Source organism: Schistocerca gregaria, chromosome 1 (genome assembly GCF_023897955.1).
Source record: "Schistocerca gregaria isolate iqSchGreg1 chromosome 1, iqSchGreg1.2, whole genome shotgun sequence".
Lineage (NCBI taxonomy): Eukaryota > Metazoa > Arthropoda > Insecta > Orthoptera > Acrididae > Schistocerca > Schistocerca gregaria.
In genome coordinates this window covers 729,377,952-729,397,656 of record NC_064920.1, presented here as the reverse complement: position 1 = coordinate 729,397,656, position 19,705 = coordinate 729,377,952, and the positions used below count along the sequence as shown (strand labels likewise).

Below are 19,705 nucleotides of genomic sequence, written 5' to 3'. Positions count from 1 at the left end.
CTTACTTTAGCAACAGACAGCAAAAGGTCATTATTCACAAAATGGTGAGAATGGCTGTGATGTGGGTTCTGAGTGGGGTACAGTCAAGTGGGGGATGCCCCAGGGATCAGTGCTGAAGCCACTCCTGTTTCTTATTTATATAAATGATATGCCCTTTAGTATTAATGGTGTCTCTAAAATATTTCTGGTTGCTGTCTGCCCTACCTTGGTAGTAAAGGATGTTGTGTGCAACACTGGCTCAGTTTCAAATAGTGCATTTCATGACATGAGTTCATAGGTTGTAGAAAATAAACTAATGCTAAATCACAGTAAGACTCAGTTTTTACAATTTCTAACACACAATTCAACAAAATCCAACATTTTAATTTCTCAGAATGGACATATGATCTACATCTACATCTACTTCCATACTCCACAAGCCACCTGACGGTGTGTGGCGAAGGGTACCCTGAGTACCTCTATCGGTTCTCCCTTCTATTCCAGTCTCATATTGTGTGTGGAAAGGAGGATTGGCGGTATGCTTCTGTGTGGGCTCTAATCTCTCTGATTTTATCCTCATGATCTCTTTGCAAGATATACGTAGGAGGGAGCAATATACTGCTTGACTCTTCTGTGAAGGTATGTTCTCGAAACTTTAACAAAAGCCCGTACCAAGCTACTGAGCGTCTCTCCTGCAGAGTCTTCCACTGGAGTTTATCTATCGTCTCCGTCACGCTTTTGCGATTACTAAAAGATCCTGTAATGAAGCGCGCTGCTCTCCGTTGGATCTTCTCTATCTCTTCTATCAACCCTATCTGGTACGGATCCCACACTGCTGAGCAGTATTCAAGCAGTGGGCAAACAAGCGTGCTGTAACCTACTTCCTATGTTTTCGGATTGCATTTCCTTAGGATTCTTCCAATGAATCTCAGTCTGGCTTCCAGTTGCTGACCTGCTACTTTTTAGCTAAATGATAAGGGACCTATCTTTCTATGTATTCGCAGCACATTACACTTGTCTACATTGAGATTCAATTGCCATTCCCTGCACCATGCATCAATTCGCTGCAGATCCTCCTGCATTTCAGTACAATTTTCCATTGTTACACCCTTTGGTTCCCCACAGCATCATCTGCAAAAAGCCTCAGTGAATTTCCGATGTCATCCACCAGGTCATTTATGTATATTGTGAATAGCAATGGTCCTATGACACTCCCCTGCGGCACACCTGAAATCACTCTTATTTCGGAAGACTTCTCTCCATTGAGAATGACATGCTGCGTTCTGTTATCTAGGAACTCTTCAATCCAATCACACAATTGGTCTGATAGTCCATATGCTCTTACTTTGTTCATTAAACGACAGTGGGGAACTGTATCGAACACCTTGCGGAAGTCAAGAAACGTGGCATCTACCTGTGAACCCGTGTCTATGGCCCTCTGAGTCTCGTGGACGAATAGCGCGAGCTGGGTTTCACACGACTGTGTTTTTCGAAACCCATGCTGATTCCTACAGAGTAGATTTCTACTCTCCAGAAAAGTCATTATACTCGAACATAATACGTGATCCAAAATTCTACAACTGATCGACGTTAGAGATATAGGTCTATAGTTCTGCACATCTGTTCGACATCCCTTCTTGAAAATGGGGATGGCCTGTGCCCTTTTCCAATCCTTTGCAACGCTACGCTCTTCTAGAGACCTACGGTATGCTGCTGCAAGAAGGGGGGCAAGTTCCTCCGCGTACTCTGTGTAAAATCGAACTGGTACCCCATCAGGTCCAGCAGCCTTTCCTCTTTTGAGCGATTTTAATTGTTTCTCTATCCCTCTGTTGTCTATTTCAATATCTACCATTTTGTCGTCTGTGCGACAATGTAGAGAAAGAACTACAGTGCAGTCTTCCTCTGTGAAACAGCTTTGGAAGAAGACATTAAATATTTCGGCCTTTAGTCTGTCATCCTCTGTTTCAGTACCATTTTGGTCACAGAGTGTCTGGACATTTTGTTTTGATCCACCTACCACTTTGACATAAGACCAAAATTTCTTAGGATTTTCTGCCAAGTCAGTACATAGAACTTTTCTTTCGAATTCATTGAACGCCTCTCGCATAGCCCTCCTCACACTACATTTTGCTTCGCGTAATTTTTGTTTGTCTGCAAGGCTTTGGCTATGTTTATGTTTGCTGTGAAGTTCCCTTTGCTTCCGCAGCAGTTTTCTAACTCAGTTGTTGTACCACGGTGGCTCTTTTCCATCTCTCACGATCTTGCTTGGCACATACTCACCTAATGCATATTGTATGATGGTTTTGAACTTTGTCCACTGATCCTCAACACTGTCTGTACTTGAAACAAAACTTTTGTGTTGAGCCGTCAGGTACTCTGTAATCTGCTTTTTGTCACTTTTGCTAAACAGAAAAATCTTCCTACCTTTTTTAATATTTCTATTTACGGCTGAAATCATCGATGAAGTAACCGCTTTATGATTGCTGATTCCCTGTTCTGCATTAACTGTTTCAAATAGTTCGGGTCTGTTTGTCACCAGAAGGTCTAACATGTTATCACCACGAGTCGGTTCTCTGTTTAACTGCTCGAGGTAGTTTTCAGATAAAGCACTTAAAAAAAATTCACTGGATTCTTTGTCCCTGCCACCCGTTATGAACGTTTGAGTCTCCCAGTCTATATCCGGCAAATTAAAATCTCCACCCAGAACTATAACATTATTCTTCAGGTGCTCAGCCACAACAGCTGCTGAGCCCGGGGGCCTATAGAGACATCCAATTACCATGTCTGAGCCTGTTTTAACCGTGACCTTCACCCAAATCATTTCACATTTCGGATCTCCGTCAATTTCCTTCGATACTATTGCACTTCTTATCACTATAAACATGTCTCCCCCTTCACTGTCCAGCCTGTCTCTGCGGTATACATTCCAATCTGAGTTTAGGATTTCATTACTGTTTACATCTGGTTTCAGCCAACTTTCTGTCCCTAGTACTATATGGCGTTGTGACCGTTTATTAATGAGAGCAGTTCTGGAACCTTTCTATAGACGCTCCTGCAGTTTAATATTAGCACATTAATATTGTTATTCCCTGTTGCATTTTGCCTACTCCTACCTTGCCGCGTCTCAGGAGGCGTCTTGTCGGGCCAAGGGAGGGAATTCTCTAACCTAAAAAACCCTCATGTGCACTCCACACGTACTCCGCTACCCCTGTAGCTGCTTCTGGCGTGTAATGTACGCCTGACCTTTCAGGAGGACCCTACATTTCTCCACCCGATAGCGGAGGTCAAGAATTTTGCACCCCAGCTCTCCGCAGAATTGTCTGAGCCTCTGGTTTAAGCCTTCCACTCGGCTCCAAACCAGAGGACCACGATCGGTTCTGGGAACAATACTACAAATAAGCTCTGATTCCACCCCGCAAGCGAGGCTTTCTGCCTTCACCAATGCCACCAACCGCCTGTACGAACTGAGGATGACCTCTGAACCCAGACGGCAGGAGTCATTGGTGCCGACATGAGCAACAGTTTGCAGTCGGGTGCACCCAGTGCTCTGTATTGCCGCCGGTAGGGCCTCCTCCATATCTTGAATGAGACCCCACGGCAAGCAGACGGAGTGAACACTGGCCTTCTTCCCCGACCTTTCCGCTATTTCCCTAAGGGGCTCCATCACCCGCCTAATGTTGGAACTCCCAATAACTAATAAACCTCTCCCCCCCGTGTGCCTGCTCGGACCTTGCTGAAGGAGCAGCCACATGTCCACTCACAGGTAGAGGGGGCGATGCCACACAGCCAGCCTCCACATTTACCCTCCGCCTCGTGCGCCGTGAACGCTGCTGAACCCGCCACTCCTCTTGGGGAGAGGGTGGCCCAACCGCGCCCGGTACCCGCGAAGATGTCTCGACAGCAGGGACAGAGGGTGAAGCATGTAACACCTGGGGTGTACCTTGTGGCGTACCAGACTCCCCACTGCCGCTACACTTCGAGGCAGCAGCCTGAAGACGGCTGACTGCGGCCATCAACACGCTCAGCTGTTCGCGAAGAGTGGTCAGCTCCTCCTGCGTCCGTACACAGCAGTCACACATCCTATCCATCCTAAGGAATCAATTTACTGAAGAGACTTAATCAACTTTTAACTAGACAAATTTCTAGGTGTTCATATTGTAAATTGTCGTGGTAAGCCCATGTTCAGGATCTTTTTCAAAGACTTAATGCTGCCATTTTCACTATTCGAATGGTGTCTGAAGTAAGTGATTGTTCAACACAAAAATTAGTCTACTTTTTTTATTTTCATTCGCTTATGTCACATGGTATTATATTTTGTGGTAACTCTTCCCATTCTTTTAGGATATCTTTGGCTCAGAAACAGGAGGTTCGGGCAATAAGTGGTGTAAGTTCGCAAACCTTTTGTCTAACCCTGTTCAGTAGTCTGGACATTTTGAGATAGGTCTCTCAATATATATATATTCCTTACTGTCATTTCTTGTTAACAATATCAGTTTATTCCCAAGAATAAGCAGCTTTCATGCAGTTAATACTGGGCAGAAATCAAACCTGCATTTGCATCGGACTTCCTTAACTCTTGTGCAGAAAGGTGTGCAGCATACTGTTGCATCCATTGTCAATAAGCTATTACAAGAATTGAAAAATCTTAGTAGTAATCCATGTGCTTTCAAATCAAAACTGAAGAGTTTCCTCATTGGTCACTCCTTCTATTCTGTCGAGGAGTTCCTTGAAAAATTAAGCTGATTCTTGTTGTATTGTTGATTTCTTTTACTGAAACTTATGGCTTGACTTCTTTTGGGTTCATAAACATTTTATTTTTATTTGGTATTACTTTTACATTGTAATTTCATGTGCTGACGCGTTCCATGATGTTGGAGATTTGCTCCTCAAATTGGTCATGCGGAACTTGATGCGTAAATAAATAAATAAACCAATACAAAAATCCTTGCAATGTTTGCAGTAGAGCTGGTATATGATGTGGCTACTTTCACAGGTGGCCTGGCCTCTGATGGGGTAGGATAATCCTGTGACATGATTGGAATAGGAAGTGCTGGGTGGATAAATTGGGCTGGTCTTTCTAACATTTTTGACAACTAAGAGTGTGTGAAGTGTATGTGCATACTCCCCACTTCTCTTACACGAGACAACTCACTTAGGAATGCACAGCCGATCTTCTTCTCCGCATAGCCGGCTTCTGAAATCTCTACAAACTTCTTCTCCGAAGAATGATGCTAGTCACAGGAACATTTAAGACTCTCTCTCTCTCTTTGTGAAATAATGAGGTACTCGAGGAATACTTTTCAATAGCTATGGGTATATTTGAGCTTCATAAAGAACAAAATTCACACTTCACACATAAACATTAGACTTCTTGTAAGTCATTTGTATCGTCTCACATTAGAAATAAATTTGAGTACATATAGCAATGAGTTGGCTTAACAACCATAACTCTATTACAAACAAATTGTAAAATATATCTTGCCTCCAGCAAGCCCAAGATAAGAGTTTATTCGCAGTTCTGAGTCTCAGTTGTTCTTTTGTCACTAACAATAGTCACAATTACAAACAGCACAGAATAATACAGGAGTTCCTTGGTTCTTCTGTGTACTTTGCACTGTGACTTCCATGGATCACCCGAAAAGTACTTGTTGGTGCCGTTCAGCTGCAGCGTTGACCTTTTGCTTGCAACTGATTTTACACCTGCATACACAGACACGTTATGTGGAGTAGATAGGGTTCCTTTCTTCCACTCACATCTAAAATATCATGTGTTGGAGATAGTTGAAGGCCGAGTGGTTCTAGAATTTATGTGGAAATTCTCAAAACACTACGTATCCCCCCCCCCCCCACCCCCCACCCACCCACCCACCCCCTCAGATCAAACACACAATATTTTATATATAATTGTTATGTACCTAACATCACTTACAACAACATTTCATATCATAACAATATACTTTTCTCATACATGTTTCTCCATACATCTCTCACTTTAACAACAATCTTTTTTATCTCTAGAATTATCTTTAGCTGAGAGTTCCTATATTCTGTTCTTATTTCACCTTGGCATCTAGACCCGAACTTTTTTTATGTTTTTAGTCACCTTTTATAATATTTAAGAATGGTGAGGACTCTTTCCTTATTTCCAATCATAAACTGCAGGTGTTTATGACACTTGAGTAATCCATTTTCTATTTCTATCCTCTGTACTACCTTTTCTTTATTTGTACTAGTGTAATTATCTGTTGTAGTTTGGAGGAAGTCTGGACAAAATGAACGTGTTCCTTTTGACACTCGTGAACTTCCATAAAACGTAATAATGCTCATTTTGCCTATAATTCAAACTTTACAGAATAATCCCTACAAAATTTTGTGACTTTTGTCACGATACTCTTCCTTTCCCTTAGGATCAGTATCTATACTTTGCCAGTGGGTTGACCCTATGAGAGCACTTCCTCTTTCCATTTTTTGGTTGGTACACCCCTTTATAAAACACTCCTATTTATTCAGGCCACAGGTCGGCCTATCTCCATGTAGGTATGCCTGCCCCATACTCTTTGCCCCCCTTATCCTGGCTCAGTAGGCCTCATGGTTCATTACCCCAGTATACACTCCTATGTATACTATAATTATGTATTTTCTGGTAAAGTTACAAATCTACTCTACACTTCGCATATAGTTCTTAATTCTTCATCTAATCCCTAGAGCCCTCCTCTACTTATCAACTTCTATACTTCCATTAGATACCATGTCTATATACACTATTCATTAAATAATGTGCTTACTTAGGCTATTTGAGTCCCACTATCCTACAATTCATCACTTTATCGGAGTATTTATTATACGGACTTTTCTTAAATGACTACCATGACCAATTCGACTCTTGCGTGCAATTTCTCTCTCTCTCTCTCTCTCTCTCTCTCTCTCTCTCTCTCTCTCTCTCTCTCTCTCTTTTTTAGTTACTTATATATATGTGTTGTGAATGACACTTCACAATTTTTCACAAACACAACTTTTATCGAGGTAAGTTCACAAGGTTGATGACAACAACAAACGTGAAGGTAACAACACCATTCCCAGTAAAAGTCTCCTAATTGAGGCAAACAAGAGTTCACTTCTAATTTTCCACATAGGTACGTGGTAACACACACTCAGTAGTAAGAGTCCAATTCAGATACGAAGACATAATCTTCAGTGTTCAAAGTACACAAGGTCGGCATCCAGCGTGAACTGAACTATAGAGCTGGTTCTAGCTCCTAAATAGCTGTCTCCAGCCAATCAGATTTTGGCATAGCGATACTTCCTGCAGGCCATGGCTCGATCTCCCCCTGCAGGAAGTAGTGCTGGGAATGTCTGTCTCCATTTATATATATAAGACTTACCAAGCGGGAAAGCGCCGGTAGACAGGCTCAATAAAATAACACACAAACACACACACAAAATTTTTCCCATGTGGAAGTTTCTTTCCACATGGGAAAAATATATTAAAAACAAAGATTCCAAGACTTACCAAGCAGGAAAGCGCCAGTAGATAGGCACAATAAAAAGAACACACAAACACACATACAAAATTTCGAGCTTTCGCAACCGGAATCTTTGTTTTAATATATTTTTCCCATGATATTAAAAACAAAGATTCCAAAACTTACCAAGCGGGAAAGCGCCGGCAGACAGGCACATGAACAAAACACACAAACACACACACAGAATTGCTAGCTTTCGCAACTGATGGTTGCTTCTTCAGGAAGGAGAGGGAAAGACGAAAGGATGTGGGTTTTAAGGGAGAGGGTAAGGAGTCATTCCAATCCCGGGAGCGGAAAGACTTCCCTTAGGGGAAAAAAAGGACAGATGTACACTCGCACACACACACACACACACACACACACACACACACACACACATATCCATCCGCACATACACAGAAACAAGCAGACATATTTAAAGGCAAAGAGTAGGGGCAGAGATGTCAGTCGAGGCGGAAGCACAGAGGCAAAGAAGTTGTTGAAAGACAGGTGAGGTATGAGCGGCGGCAACTTGAAATTAGCGGAGGTTGAGGCCTGGTGGATATCGAGAAGAGAGGATATACTGAAGGGCGAGTTCCCATCTCCGGAGTTCGGATAGGTTGGTGTTGGTGGGAAGTATCCAGATAACTCGGACGGTGTAACACTGTGCCAAGATGTGCTGGCCGAGCATCAAGGCATGTTTAGCCACAGGGTGATCCTCATTACCAACAAACACTGTCTGCCTGTGTCCATTCATGCGAATGGACAGTTTGTTGCTGGTCATTCCCACATAGAAAGCGTCACAGTGCAGGCAGGTCAGTTGGTAAATCACGTGGGTGCTTTCACACGTGGCTCTCCCTTTGATCGTGTACACCTTCCAGGTTACAGGACTGGAGTAGGTGGTGGTGGGAGGGTGCATAGGACAGGTTTTACACCGGGGGCAGTTGCAAGGGTAGGAGCCAGAGGGTAGGGAAGGTGGTTTGGGGATTTCATAGGGATGAACCAAGAAGTTACGAAGGTTAGGTGGACGGCGGAAAGACACTCTTGGTGGAGTGGGGAGGATTTCATGAAGGATTGATCTCATTTCGGGACAGGATTTTAGGAAGTCGTATCCCTGCTGGAGAGCCACATTCAAGGTCTGATCCAGTCCCGGGAAGTATTCTGTCACAAGTGGGGCACTTTTGGGGTTCTTCTGCTTGTGTCTGTGTATGTGCGGATGGATATGTGTGTGTGTGTGTGTGTGTTCGAGTGTACACCTGTCCTTTTTTTCCCCTAAGGGAAGTCTTTCCGCTCCCGGGATTGGAATGACTCCTTACCCTCTCCCTTAAAACCCACATCCTTTCATTTTTCCCTCTCCTTCCTTCCTTCCTGACAAAGCAACTGCCAGTTGCGAAAGCTCGTAATTCTGTGTGTGTGTGTTTGTGTGTTTTGTTCATGTGCCTGTCTGCCGGCGCTTTCCCGCTTGGTAAGTCTTGGAATCTTTGTTTTTAATATATTTTTTCCATGTGGAAGTTTCTTTCTGTTATATATATATATATATATATATATATATATATATATATATATATATATATAACAGAAAGAAACTTCCACATGGAAAAAATATATTAAAAACAAAGATTCCAAGACTTACCAAGCGGGAAAGTGCCGGCAGACAGGCACATGAACAAAACACACAAACACACACACAGGCGCTTTCCAGCTTGGTAAGTCTTGGAATCTTTGCTTTTATTACATATATATATTACATATATATATATTACATATATATATATTTTATTACATATATGTATATATTGTGTCAAAAATGACCGGTATATTTGAAACGGCAATACAAACTAAACGAGCAGAGATAGAAATACACCGTTTGTTGCAATATGCTTGGGACAACAGTTCATTTTCAGGCAGACAAACTTTCGAAATTACAGTAGTTACAATTGTCAACAACAGATGGCACTGCGGTCTGGGAAACTCTATAGTACGATATTTACCACATATCCACCATGCTTAGCAATAATATGGCGTAGTCTCTGAATGAAATTACCCGAATCCTTTGACAACGTGTCTGGCGGAATGGCTTCACATGCAGATGAGATGTACTGCTGCAGCTGTTCAATTGTTTCTGGATTCTGGCGGTACACCTGGTCTTTCAAGTGTCCCCACAGAAAGAAGTCACAGGGGTTCATGTCTGGCGAATAGGGAGGCTAATCCACGCCGCCTCCTGTATATTTCGGATAGCCCAAAGCAATCACACGATCATCGAAATATTCATTCAGGAAATTAAAGATGGCTGTGCGATGTGACCGGGCACCATCTTGCATAAACCACAAGCTGTTCGCAGTGTTGTCTAAGGCAGTTTGTACCGCCACAAATTCACGAAGAATGTCCAGATAGCGTGATGCAGTAATCGTCTCGGATCTGAAAAATGGGCCAATGATTCCTTTGGAAGAAATGGCGGCCCAGACCAGTACTTTTTGAGGATTCAGGGACGATGGGACTGCAACATGGTGCTTTTCGGTTCCCCATATGCGCCAGATCTGTTTATTGAAGAAGCCGTCCAGGTAAAAATAAGCTTCATCAGTAAACCAAATGCTGCCCACATGCATATCGCCATCATCAATCCTGTGCACTATATCGTTAGCGAATGTCTCTCGAGCAGCAATGGTAGCGGCGCTGAGGGGTTGCCGTGTTTGAATTTTGTATGGATAGAGGTGTAAACTCTGGCGCATGAGACGATACGTGGACGTTGGCGTCATTTGGACCTCAGCTGCAACATGGCGAACGGAAACCCGAGGCCGCTGTTGGATCACCTACTGCGCTAGCTGCGCGTTGCCCTCTGTGGTTGCCGTACACGGTCGCCCTACCTTTCCAGCACGTTCATCCATCACGTTCCCAGTCCGTTGAAATTTTTCAAACAGATCCTTTATTGTATCACTTTTCGATCCTTTGGTTACATTAAACCTGCGTTGAAAACTTCGTCTTGTTGCAACAACACTGTGTTCTAGGCGGTGGAATTCCAACACCAGAAAAGTCATCTGTTCTAATGAATAAACCATGTTGTCCACAGCACACTTGCACGTTGTGAACAGCACACGCTTACAGCAGAAAGACGACATACAGAATGGCACACCCACAGACTGCGTTGTCTTCTATATCTTTCACATCACTTGCAGCGCCATCTGTTGTTGAAAATTGTAACTACTGTAATTTCGAAAGTTTGTCTGCCTGAAAATGTACTGTTTCCCAAGCATATTGCAACAAACGGTGTATTTCTATCACTGCTCGTTTAGTTTTTATTGCCGTTTCAAATGTACCAGTCATTTTTGAGTGTGTGTGTGTGTGTGTGTGTGTGTGTGTGTGCGTGCGTGTGTGTGTGTGTGTGTGTGTGCGCGCGAGTATATACCTATCTTTTTTTCCCCGTAAGGTAAGTCTTTCCGCTCCTGGGATTGCAATGACACCTTACCTTCTCCCTTAAAACCCACATCCTTTCATCTTTCCTTTTCCTTCCCTCTTTCCTGACGAAGCAGCCGCCAGTTGCGAAAGCTCGAAATTCTGTGTGTGTGTTTGTGTGTTTTATTTATTGTGCCTATCTACCGGCACTTTCCCGCTTGGTAAGTCAGAAAGAACATATATATATTCCAATCCCGGGAGCAGAAAGACTTACCTTAGGGGGAAAAAAGGATAGGTATATACTCGCGCACACACACACACACACACACACACACACACACACACACACACACACACACACACACACATATCCAAGGGAGAGGGTAAGGAGTCATGTGAAAGCACACTTGAATCTTCTTCACTATCTCTCAATTCAATTTTTTTCTCTTTTGAATACTCGGTCATGATCTGAAGTCTTGTAGCACAATCTTTAATGTATTTGGTTTGGTTGCTATGGCAACATACAACATCCACCTTTCTCATCTTCGGTCTCAGAATTCCTATTTTTCAAGTCCTTTTTCCCTGGTCGCCACGTACTAACAATTTTGATGACTAAAATAGAGTGTGTGAAGTGTACGTGCAAACTCCCCACTTCTCTTACACGAGTTGACTTACTTGGGAATGCACAGCTGATCTCTGTCTCTGGATAACTGGCTTCTGGAATCTGTACATCCTTCTTCTCTGAAGAATGATACTAGTCACAGGAACCTTTAGGACCCTCTCTCTTTGTGAAGTAATGAGGTACTCAAGCAATACTTTTCAATAGCTATGGGTATCCCACATAACATTTAACTTCTTGTAAGTAACTCATATCGTCTCACATAAGAAACAAATTTAAGTAAATTTATCAATAAGTTGACTTAACAACCATAACACTATTACAAACAAATCATGAAATATGTCTTGCCTCCAGCAAGCCCAAGATAAGTGTTTTTTTTTTTTCGCAGTTCCCAGTCTCAGTTGTTCTTTTGTCACTAGCAATACTCAGAATTACAAACAGCACAGAATAACACAGAAGATCCTTGGTTCTTCCGTGTGATTTTCACTACGACTTCCATGGATCACCCGACAAGTACTTTACGGTGCCGTTCAACCGCCGTGTTGACCTTTTGCTCACAACTGATTGCACTCCTGCACACACAGACACGTGACATGCAGTAGATAGGATTCCTTTCTCCCACTCACATCTAAAATATTGTGTGTTCGAGATGGTGGAAGGCCGAATGGTTCTAGAATTTACGCAGAAATTCTAAAACCACTACATTTTGCCTGAGACTTCCACAGGGACTGGGATTGCATAGGGCTGGACCAGCATGCTGTGATGGTTGGGTGAGCAATGGAACACCACTTTAGGAGGGGTCAGAACAATCTTGGGTAGAACATCCCTCATTTCAGGGCATGGTGATGGGCATCAAAGCTGTTCAGTTGTTGTAGTTCAGGGAGATATTTGGTGATGAAGAGTGCACGCCTTTGTAGTTGGTTGTTGAAGGTGAGGGGAGGATTTGGAATGTGGGGAAATGACACAGCAAATCTGTTTGTGGACTAGGTCAGGAGGATAGTGCCTGACTGTGAAGGCCCTAGTGAGACCCTCAGCATACATTGCAAGAGAGTTCTTGTCACTGCAGACACATTGTCCACAGGCTTATGGGAGGGATTTTATGGTGCGGAAGGAAAACAGCTGTCAATATGCAGGTACTGTTGGTGATTGATAGGTTTGATTTGGACAGAAGTGTGGATAGAGCCACCAGACAGCAGGTGGTCAATACTCAGGAAGTTTGCACACTGCTTTAAGTAAGACCAGATGAAATTGATGGGACAGAAGGTGTTGACGTTGTAAAGGCATGAGGATACGGTGCCCTGACCTTAGGTTCAGATCTTGAAGACATTGCCACTGAACCTGGGAGGGAATTTGGGATTTTGGGAGGCAAGGAAGGTTTTCTCTAGGTGCCCCATAAACAGGTTTGCATAGGAAGGTGCCACACAGATGTCCATGTCTATGCCGCGGACTTGTTTATTTACCATTCCTTCAAAGGAGGAACAATTTTGTGTTAGGATGACGCTATTAAGGCATATGAGGAAAGAGACAGAGGGTTTCAAGTCTGAAAGACATTGGGAAAGATGCTGTTCACTTTCAGTAAGGTCAAGGGTTTGAGGGATGTTGGTGTACTGGGATGTGGTGTCAACAGTGCTTGTAGGGATCCAGGAACTAAAGGGGTGGACCTAAGGCTTTAAGCAGGGATTGTAGGGCTGAAGGTGAGGCCTTTAGCTAGGGCTGAAACTTCTGTGGGGCTGAGGGTTTTGGTGAAAATTTTAATAACATTGTTATAAGAATAAGTTGGCCCTGGATTTGGTGGAGTGCTGGTAGGGAGTTTTGGGGGATGTGATGAGTTGAAAATGTCAGCTAGGCAGAGTTTGGGTGCTATGAAGTTGAGGAGGAGCAACACCCTGGGTAGCATAGAAGTTTGATAGTGGTACCCTGAGGCTGCAGTAGGATGTCAGCATGTTGGATAACTTGTGGAGGTGGTGTCTGGGACCTTCAGTCCAATCTTAAAGCCTTAGGCCCTTCCCAGAGCCTCTCTCTTGAATCCATTTCCTTCCTCACTCCTATGACTCTCCACTCACCCATTTTCTACATCCTCCACAAAATCCACCATCCAACAATCCTGGATGCCCCCTTGTAGCAGATTATTGTGCTCCCACTGAAAGAGTTTTGGCCCTCATTGATCAACACCTGTTGCCTGCAATTTACCCTCCCAATTCAAAACTACCAACCACTTTCTTCACTGACTCTGAAATATCCAGAGTCTTTCACATCCTGGATTCCTACTAGTCACTGTTGACACCACTTCAGCCTAGACTATTATCTTTTATTTGAGGGCAATCATTCTGTTCACTCACATGATACAAAGAACAAAGAAAATTTTGTTTCCCACCCACCACCTCAAACTGTATGTCAAGAGACCTCAATACACGGAATGAAAATTTATAATTAATTTATAATAAATTAAAAGGAGGCAAGTTAATATGGATGAATGTAGGTCCATTTAAAAGATAGCTGTCAGATGCACTGATATTGAAATGCTCTTATACAGTGGATGAATTCATGCAGGACAAACTAAAAATTTGAGCTGAATACATTATGTTACATATCCCCACCCCCAAACAAATCATTTATTGCTGTACAATATTTTAACTATATTGTAAATTTTAGACATGTCTCCTAAACGCAAACCAAATGCATTGTGAATGTTTGTAATGAGATGCATAAACCTCAACTCCACATTTCATTTTCACAGAGACCAGTGGTTATGGACTTTTCTAGAAGTGTAATGGTAATCTTGTGTTGAAAACATGAACACCATACCAAGGACACCAGTGCCTGGAGTAAAGGGAGCCAGACCCTGGACCTCTATCCTCCCTCTCCTCCTCCCCCCCCCCCCCCCCCAATCCTCCACTCTCCAAGAACAGAAGAAATATAGTGTATTCAGATGTTTTTCTTTCAAGAAGATGATTTAAAAGCAGTGTTACACAAGAACTTCATTATAGCTACTCACAAGTCATCATTTGTCTTTCACAGTATTAAAAATATTCCATATCCCCAAATCTTGTGCCCTCCCCCCCCCCCCCCCCCCCAAAGGGTCATATGAGTGCCCTTGCACCATACGTTGTAGAGGGTCCTGAAGACGGTGACTTGTATCAGCAAAACCAGTTGCAAGTAAATAAAAACTAGTACCCACAGCTGAAGGCATCATCATTATTAAACAGTTTTTGATATGTTGTAGAGGCTTTTGGTGGATAAAACTAAGTTTTTCATTTCTTTTACAATTTTCTATTCACTGCTAGTTTGAAGAGAATTGATACCAACATGGATGATGATTCCCTTATTGGTCTTAGTAAATTCATTTGCTGAACCATCTTGCAAACTCAAAATGTTGTTGAAATGTTTGTTCAACTGAGATGTCCTGATTCCTGGATGAACGTTTATTGTGTAGTTCAGGACTATCATATTTTTCAGCAGAGAATCGACTATAACATGAAATTCACTCCTGATTTGCAGTTATCAATTTTTTTTTATTTTTTATTTTTTGCATGATGGAGTTAATAACCTAAAGAGGCAGTTTTCCAATGCATAATGTTTTGCTTATTAGAATGATAGTTTTTTTCGTATATGTAATGAAGCTAAAGTAATTCAAAGCACATGCAAATACATATTAACAGTTCTGTATTCCATATATTCTCAGTGGAAAAGATCAGTAAACATCCTCTACAAAACTGCGGTAATAAGTAAACCGTGTTGCAATATTTTTCTTCATCCCCCAGCTGCATGTCATGTAGCACTTACAACCATGAACATATAAACATTATTCTATAGAATAGTTTGAAAGGAAAATTTCTCTTGACTTTTATTTCCATGTAGTGTTCTTCAACTTTATTTTTATTTTTTCCAGGTTGAAAGAACCAGTGGAAGCTGGTTTGAATGATGTCAGTTACTTTAACTCTGATATGTCTGGAATGGACATGAGAGGAGAACACCATACTCCAGGAAACATTCAAGGTGAATCCACATTGTGTAAATCTTTATAAAATATGATCCTTACAGTGAAATTTGTGTAAACCAATACTGTCAACTCGTTTAGAGACTGCCACTTTTTTTTTTCGTATTTTTTACGCTGCTCCATAGACAAAGCAATCTCCATTTTCACTGAACATAATATCTCATAGCTCATTGCTAAGGGATTGTTTCATGTTATTTTTATTTTTATTAATGTCCACAGTCAATGAGGAAGACACATTTAAGTGTCGGTCAACTCAAACCCAGCACTCGGTGCTATGTCAACCACTATATTAAAAGTACACACAAATGAACATTTTTACACATGGATGGATATGTGTGTGTGTGCGCACGAGTATATACCTATCCTTTTTTCCCCCTAAGGTAAGTCTTTCCGCTCCCGGGATTGGAATGATTCCTTATCCTCTCCCTTAAAACCCACATCTTTTCATCTTTCCTTTTCCTTCCCTCTTTCCTGACGAAGCAGCCGTCGGCTGCGAAAGCTCAAAATTCTGTGTGTGTGTTTGTGTGTTTTATTCATTGTGCCCCCCCCATGAACCATGGACCTTGCCGTTGGTGGGGAGGCTTGCGTGCCTCAGCGATACAGATGGCCGTACCGTAGGTGCAACCACAACGGAGGCGTATCTGTTGAGAGGCCAGACAAACGTGTGGTTCCTGAAGAGGGGCAGCAGCCTTTTCAGTAGTTGTAGGGGCAACAGTCTGGATGATTGACTGATCTGGCCTTGCAACATTAACCAAAACGGCCTTGCTGTGCTGGTACTGCGAACGGCTGAAAGCAAGGGGAAACTACAGCCGTAATTTTTCCCGAGGACATGCAGCTTTACTGTATGATTAAATGATGATGGCATCCTCTTGGGTAAAATATTCCGGAGGTAAAATAGTCCCCCATTCGGATCTCCGGGCGGGGACTACTCAGGAGGATGTCGTTATCAGGAGAAAGAAAACTGGCGTTCTACGGATCGGAGTGTGGAATGTCAGATCCCTTAATCGGGCAGGTAGGTTAGAAAATTTAAAAAGGGAAATGGATAGGTTAAAGTTAGATATAGTGGGAATTAGTGAAGTTCGGTGGCAGGAGGAACAAGACTTCTGGTCAGGTGACTACAGGGTTATAAACACAAAATCAAATAGGGGTAATGCAGGAGTAGGTTTAATAATGAATAGGAAAATAGGAATGCGGGTAAGCTACTACAAACAGCATAGTGAACGCATTATTGTGGCCAAGATAGATACGAAGCCCACACCTACTACAGTAGTACAAGTTTATATGCCAACTAGCTCTGCAGATGATGAAGAAATTGAAGAAATGTACGATGAAATAAAAGAAATTATTCAGATAGTGAAGGGAGACGAAAATTTAATAGTAATGGGTGACTGGAATTCGAGTGTAGGAAAAGGGAGAGAAGGAAACATAGTAGGTGAATATGGATTGGGGCTAAGAAATGAAAGAGGAAGCCGCCTAGTAGAATTTTGTACAGAGCACAACTTAATCATAGCTAACACTTGGTTTAAGAATCATGAAAGAAGGTTGTATACGTGGAAGAACCCTGGAGATACTAAAAGGTATCAGATAGATTATATAATGGTAAGACAGAGATTTAGGAACCAGGTTTTAAAGTGTAAGACATTTCCAGGGGCAGATGTGGACTCTGACCACAATCTATTGGTTATGACCTGTAGATTAAAACTGAAGAAACTGCAAAAATGTGGGAAACTAAGGAGATGGGACCTGGATAAACCGAAAGAACCAGAGGTTGTACAGAGTTTCAGGGAGAGCATAAGGGAACAATTGACAGGAATAGGGGAAAGAAATACAGTAGAAGAAGAATGGGTAGCTCTGAGGGATGTAGTAGTGAAGGCAGCAGAGGATAACGTAGGTACAAAGACGAGGGCTGCTAGAAATCCTTGGGTAACAGAAGAAATATTGAATTTAATTGATGAAAGAAGAAAATATAAAAATGCAGTAAATGAAGCAGGCAAAAAGGAATACAAACGTCTCAAAAATGAGATCGACAGGAAGTGCAAAATGGCTAAACAGGGATGGCTAGAGGACAAATGTAAGGATGTAGAAGCTTATCTCACTAGGGGTAAGATAGATACTGCCTACAGGAAAATTAAAGAGATCTTTGGAGAGAAGAGAACCAAGTGTATGAATATCAAGAGCTCAGATGGCAGCCCAGTTCTAAGCAAAGAAGGGAAGGCAGAAAGGTGGAAGGAGTATATAGAAGGTTTATACAAGGGCGATGTACTTGAGGACAATATTATGGAAATGGAAGAGGATGTAGATGAAGACAAAATGGGAGATACGATACTGCGTGAAGAGTTTGACAGAGCACTGAAAGACCTGAGTCGAAACAAGGCCCCCGGAGTAGACAACATTCCATTAGAACTACTGACGGCCTTGGGACAACCAGTCCTGAGAAAACTCTACCAGCTGGTGAGCAAGATGTATGAGACAGGCGAAATACCCTCAGACTTCAAGAAGAATATAATAATTCCAATCCCAAAGAAAGCAGGTGCTGACAGATGTGAAAATTACCGAACTATCAGTTTAATAAGCCACGGCTGCAAAATACTAACGCGAATTCTTTACAGACGAATGGAAAAACTGGTAGATGCAGACCTCGGGGAGGATCAGTTTGAATTCCGTCGAAATGTTGGAACACGTGAGGCAATACTGACCTTACGACTTATCTTAGAAGAAAGATTAAGAAAAGGCAAACCTACGTTTCTAGCATTTGTAGACTTAGAGAAAGCTTTTGACAATGTTGACTGGAATACTCTTTTTCAAATTCTAAAGGTGGCAGGGCTAAAATACAGGGAGCGAAAGGCTATTTATAATTTGTACAGAAACCAGATGGCAGTCATAAGAGTCGAGGGGCATGAAAGGGAAGCAGTGGTTGGGAAAGGAGTGAGACAGGGTTGTAGCCTCTCCCCGATGTTATTCAATCTGTATATTGAGCAAGCAGTAAAGGAAACAAAAGAAAAATTTGGAGTAGGTATTAAAATTCATGGAGACGAACTAAAAACTTTGAGGTTCGCCGATGACATTGTAATTCTGTCAGAGACGGCAAAGGACTTGCAAGAGCAGTTGAACGGAATGGACAGTGTCTTGAAAGGAGGATATAAGATGAACATTAACAAAAGCAAAAGGAGGATAATGGAGTGTAGTCAGATTAAATCGGGTGATGCTGAGGGAATTAGATTAGGAAATGAGACAGTTAAAGTAGTAAAGGAGTTTTGCTATTTAGGAAGTAAAATAACTGATGATGGTCGAAGTAGAGAGGATATAAAATGTAGACTGGCAATGGCAAGGAAAGCGTTTCTGAAGAAGAGAAATTTGTTAACATCGAATATAGATTTATGTATCAGGAAGTCGTTTCTGAAAGTATTTGTTTGGAGTGTAGCCATGTATGGAAGTGAAACACGGACGATAACTAGTTTGGACAAGAAGAGAATAGAAGCTTTCGAAATGTGGTGCTACAGAAGAATACTGAAGATAAGGTGGATAGATCACGTAACTAATGAGGAGGTATTGAATAGGATTGGGGAGAAGAGAAGTTTGTGGCACAACTTGACTAGAAGAAGGGATCGGTTGGTAGGACATGTTTTGAGGCATCAAGGGATCACAAATTTAGCATTGGAGGGCAGCGTGGAGGGTAAAAATCGTAGAGGGAGACCGAGAGATCAGTACACTAAGCAGATTCAGAAGGATGTAGGTTGCAGTAGGTACTGGGAGATGAAGCAGCTTGCACAGGATAGAGTAGCATGGAGAGCTGCATCAAACCAGTCTCAGGACTGAAGACAACAACAACAACAACAACAACAACAATTCATTGTGCCTATCTACCGGCGCTTTCCCGCCTGGTAAGGCTTGGAATCTCTGTTTTTAATATATTTTTCCCATGTGGAAGTTTCTTTCTATTTTTTTTACACATTTTGGTTGATATCATCCTCCCTATTGGATTATTTTGTTATTTATTTGTATTTACTTAATTTTTTAAAAGGAATTTTAGGAGCCATATATGAGGACTTTAATATATTTTGTTAATCATGTACTTATACATGTTCATGCTCATGCAACAGACTTAAAATTATGTCATCCTATACACAATAGTAGCACAGTAATTAATAAAATAGCCTTGAAAAATATAGTAAATTTAGTTTACATCTCTGTGGCTCTGAGCACTATGGGACTTAACTT

The 19,705-nt window shown here is 42.0% G+C and overlaps 1 protein-coding gene across 9 annotated transcripts in view; it reads left to right on the top strand.

The window, feature by feature from the left end:
- The window catches only part of LOC126267010 (ATP-binding cassette sub-family C member 5-like), a 531,190-nt gene that overhangs the window by 390,703 nt on the left and 120,782 nt on the right, over positions 1–19,705 (top strand). For all 9 annotated transcript variants that reach the window (XM_049971782.1, XM_049971823.1, XM_049971815.1 and 6 more), the window contains one exon: positions 15,380–15,486. In XM_049971782.1, coding sequence (XP_049827739.1) covers positions 15,380–15,486 — 107 coding nt within the window. The remainder of the gene's footprint in view (positions 1–15,379; positions 15,487–19,705) is intronic.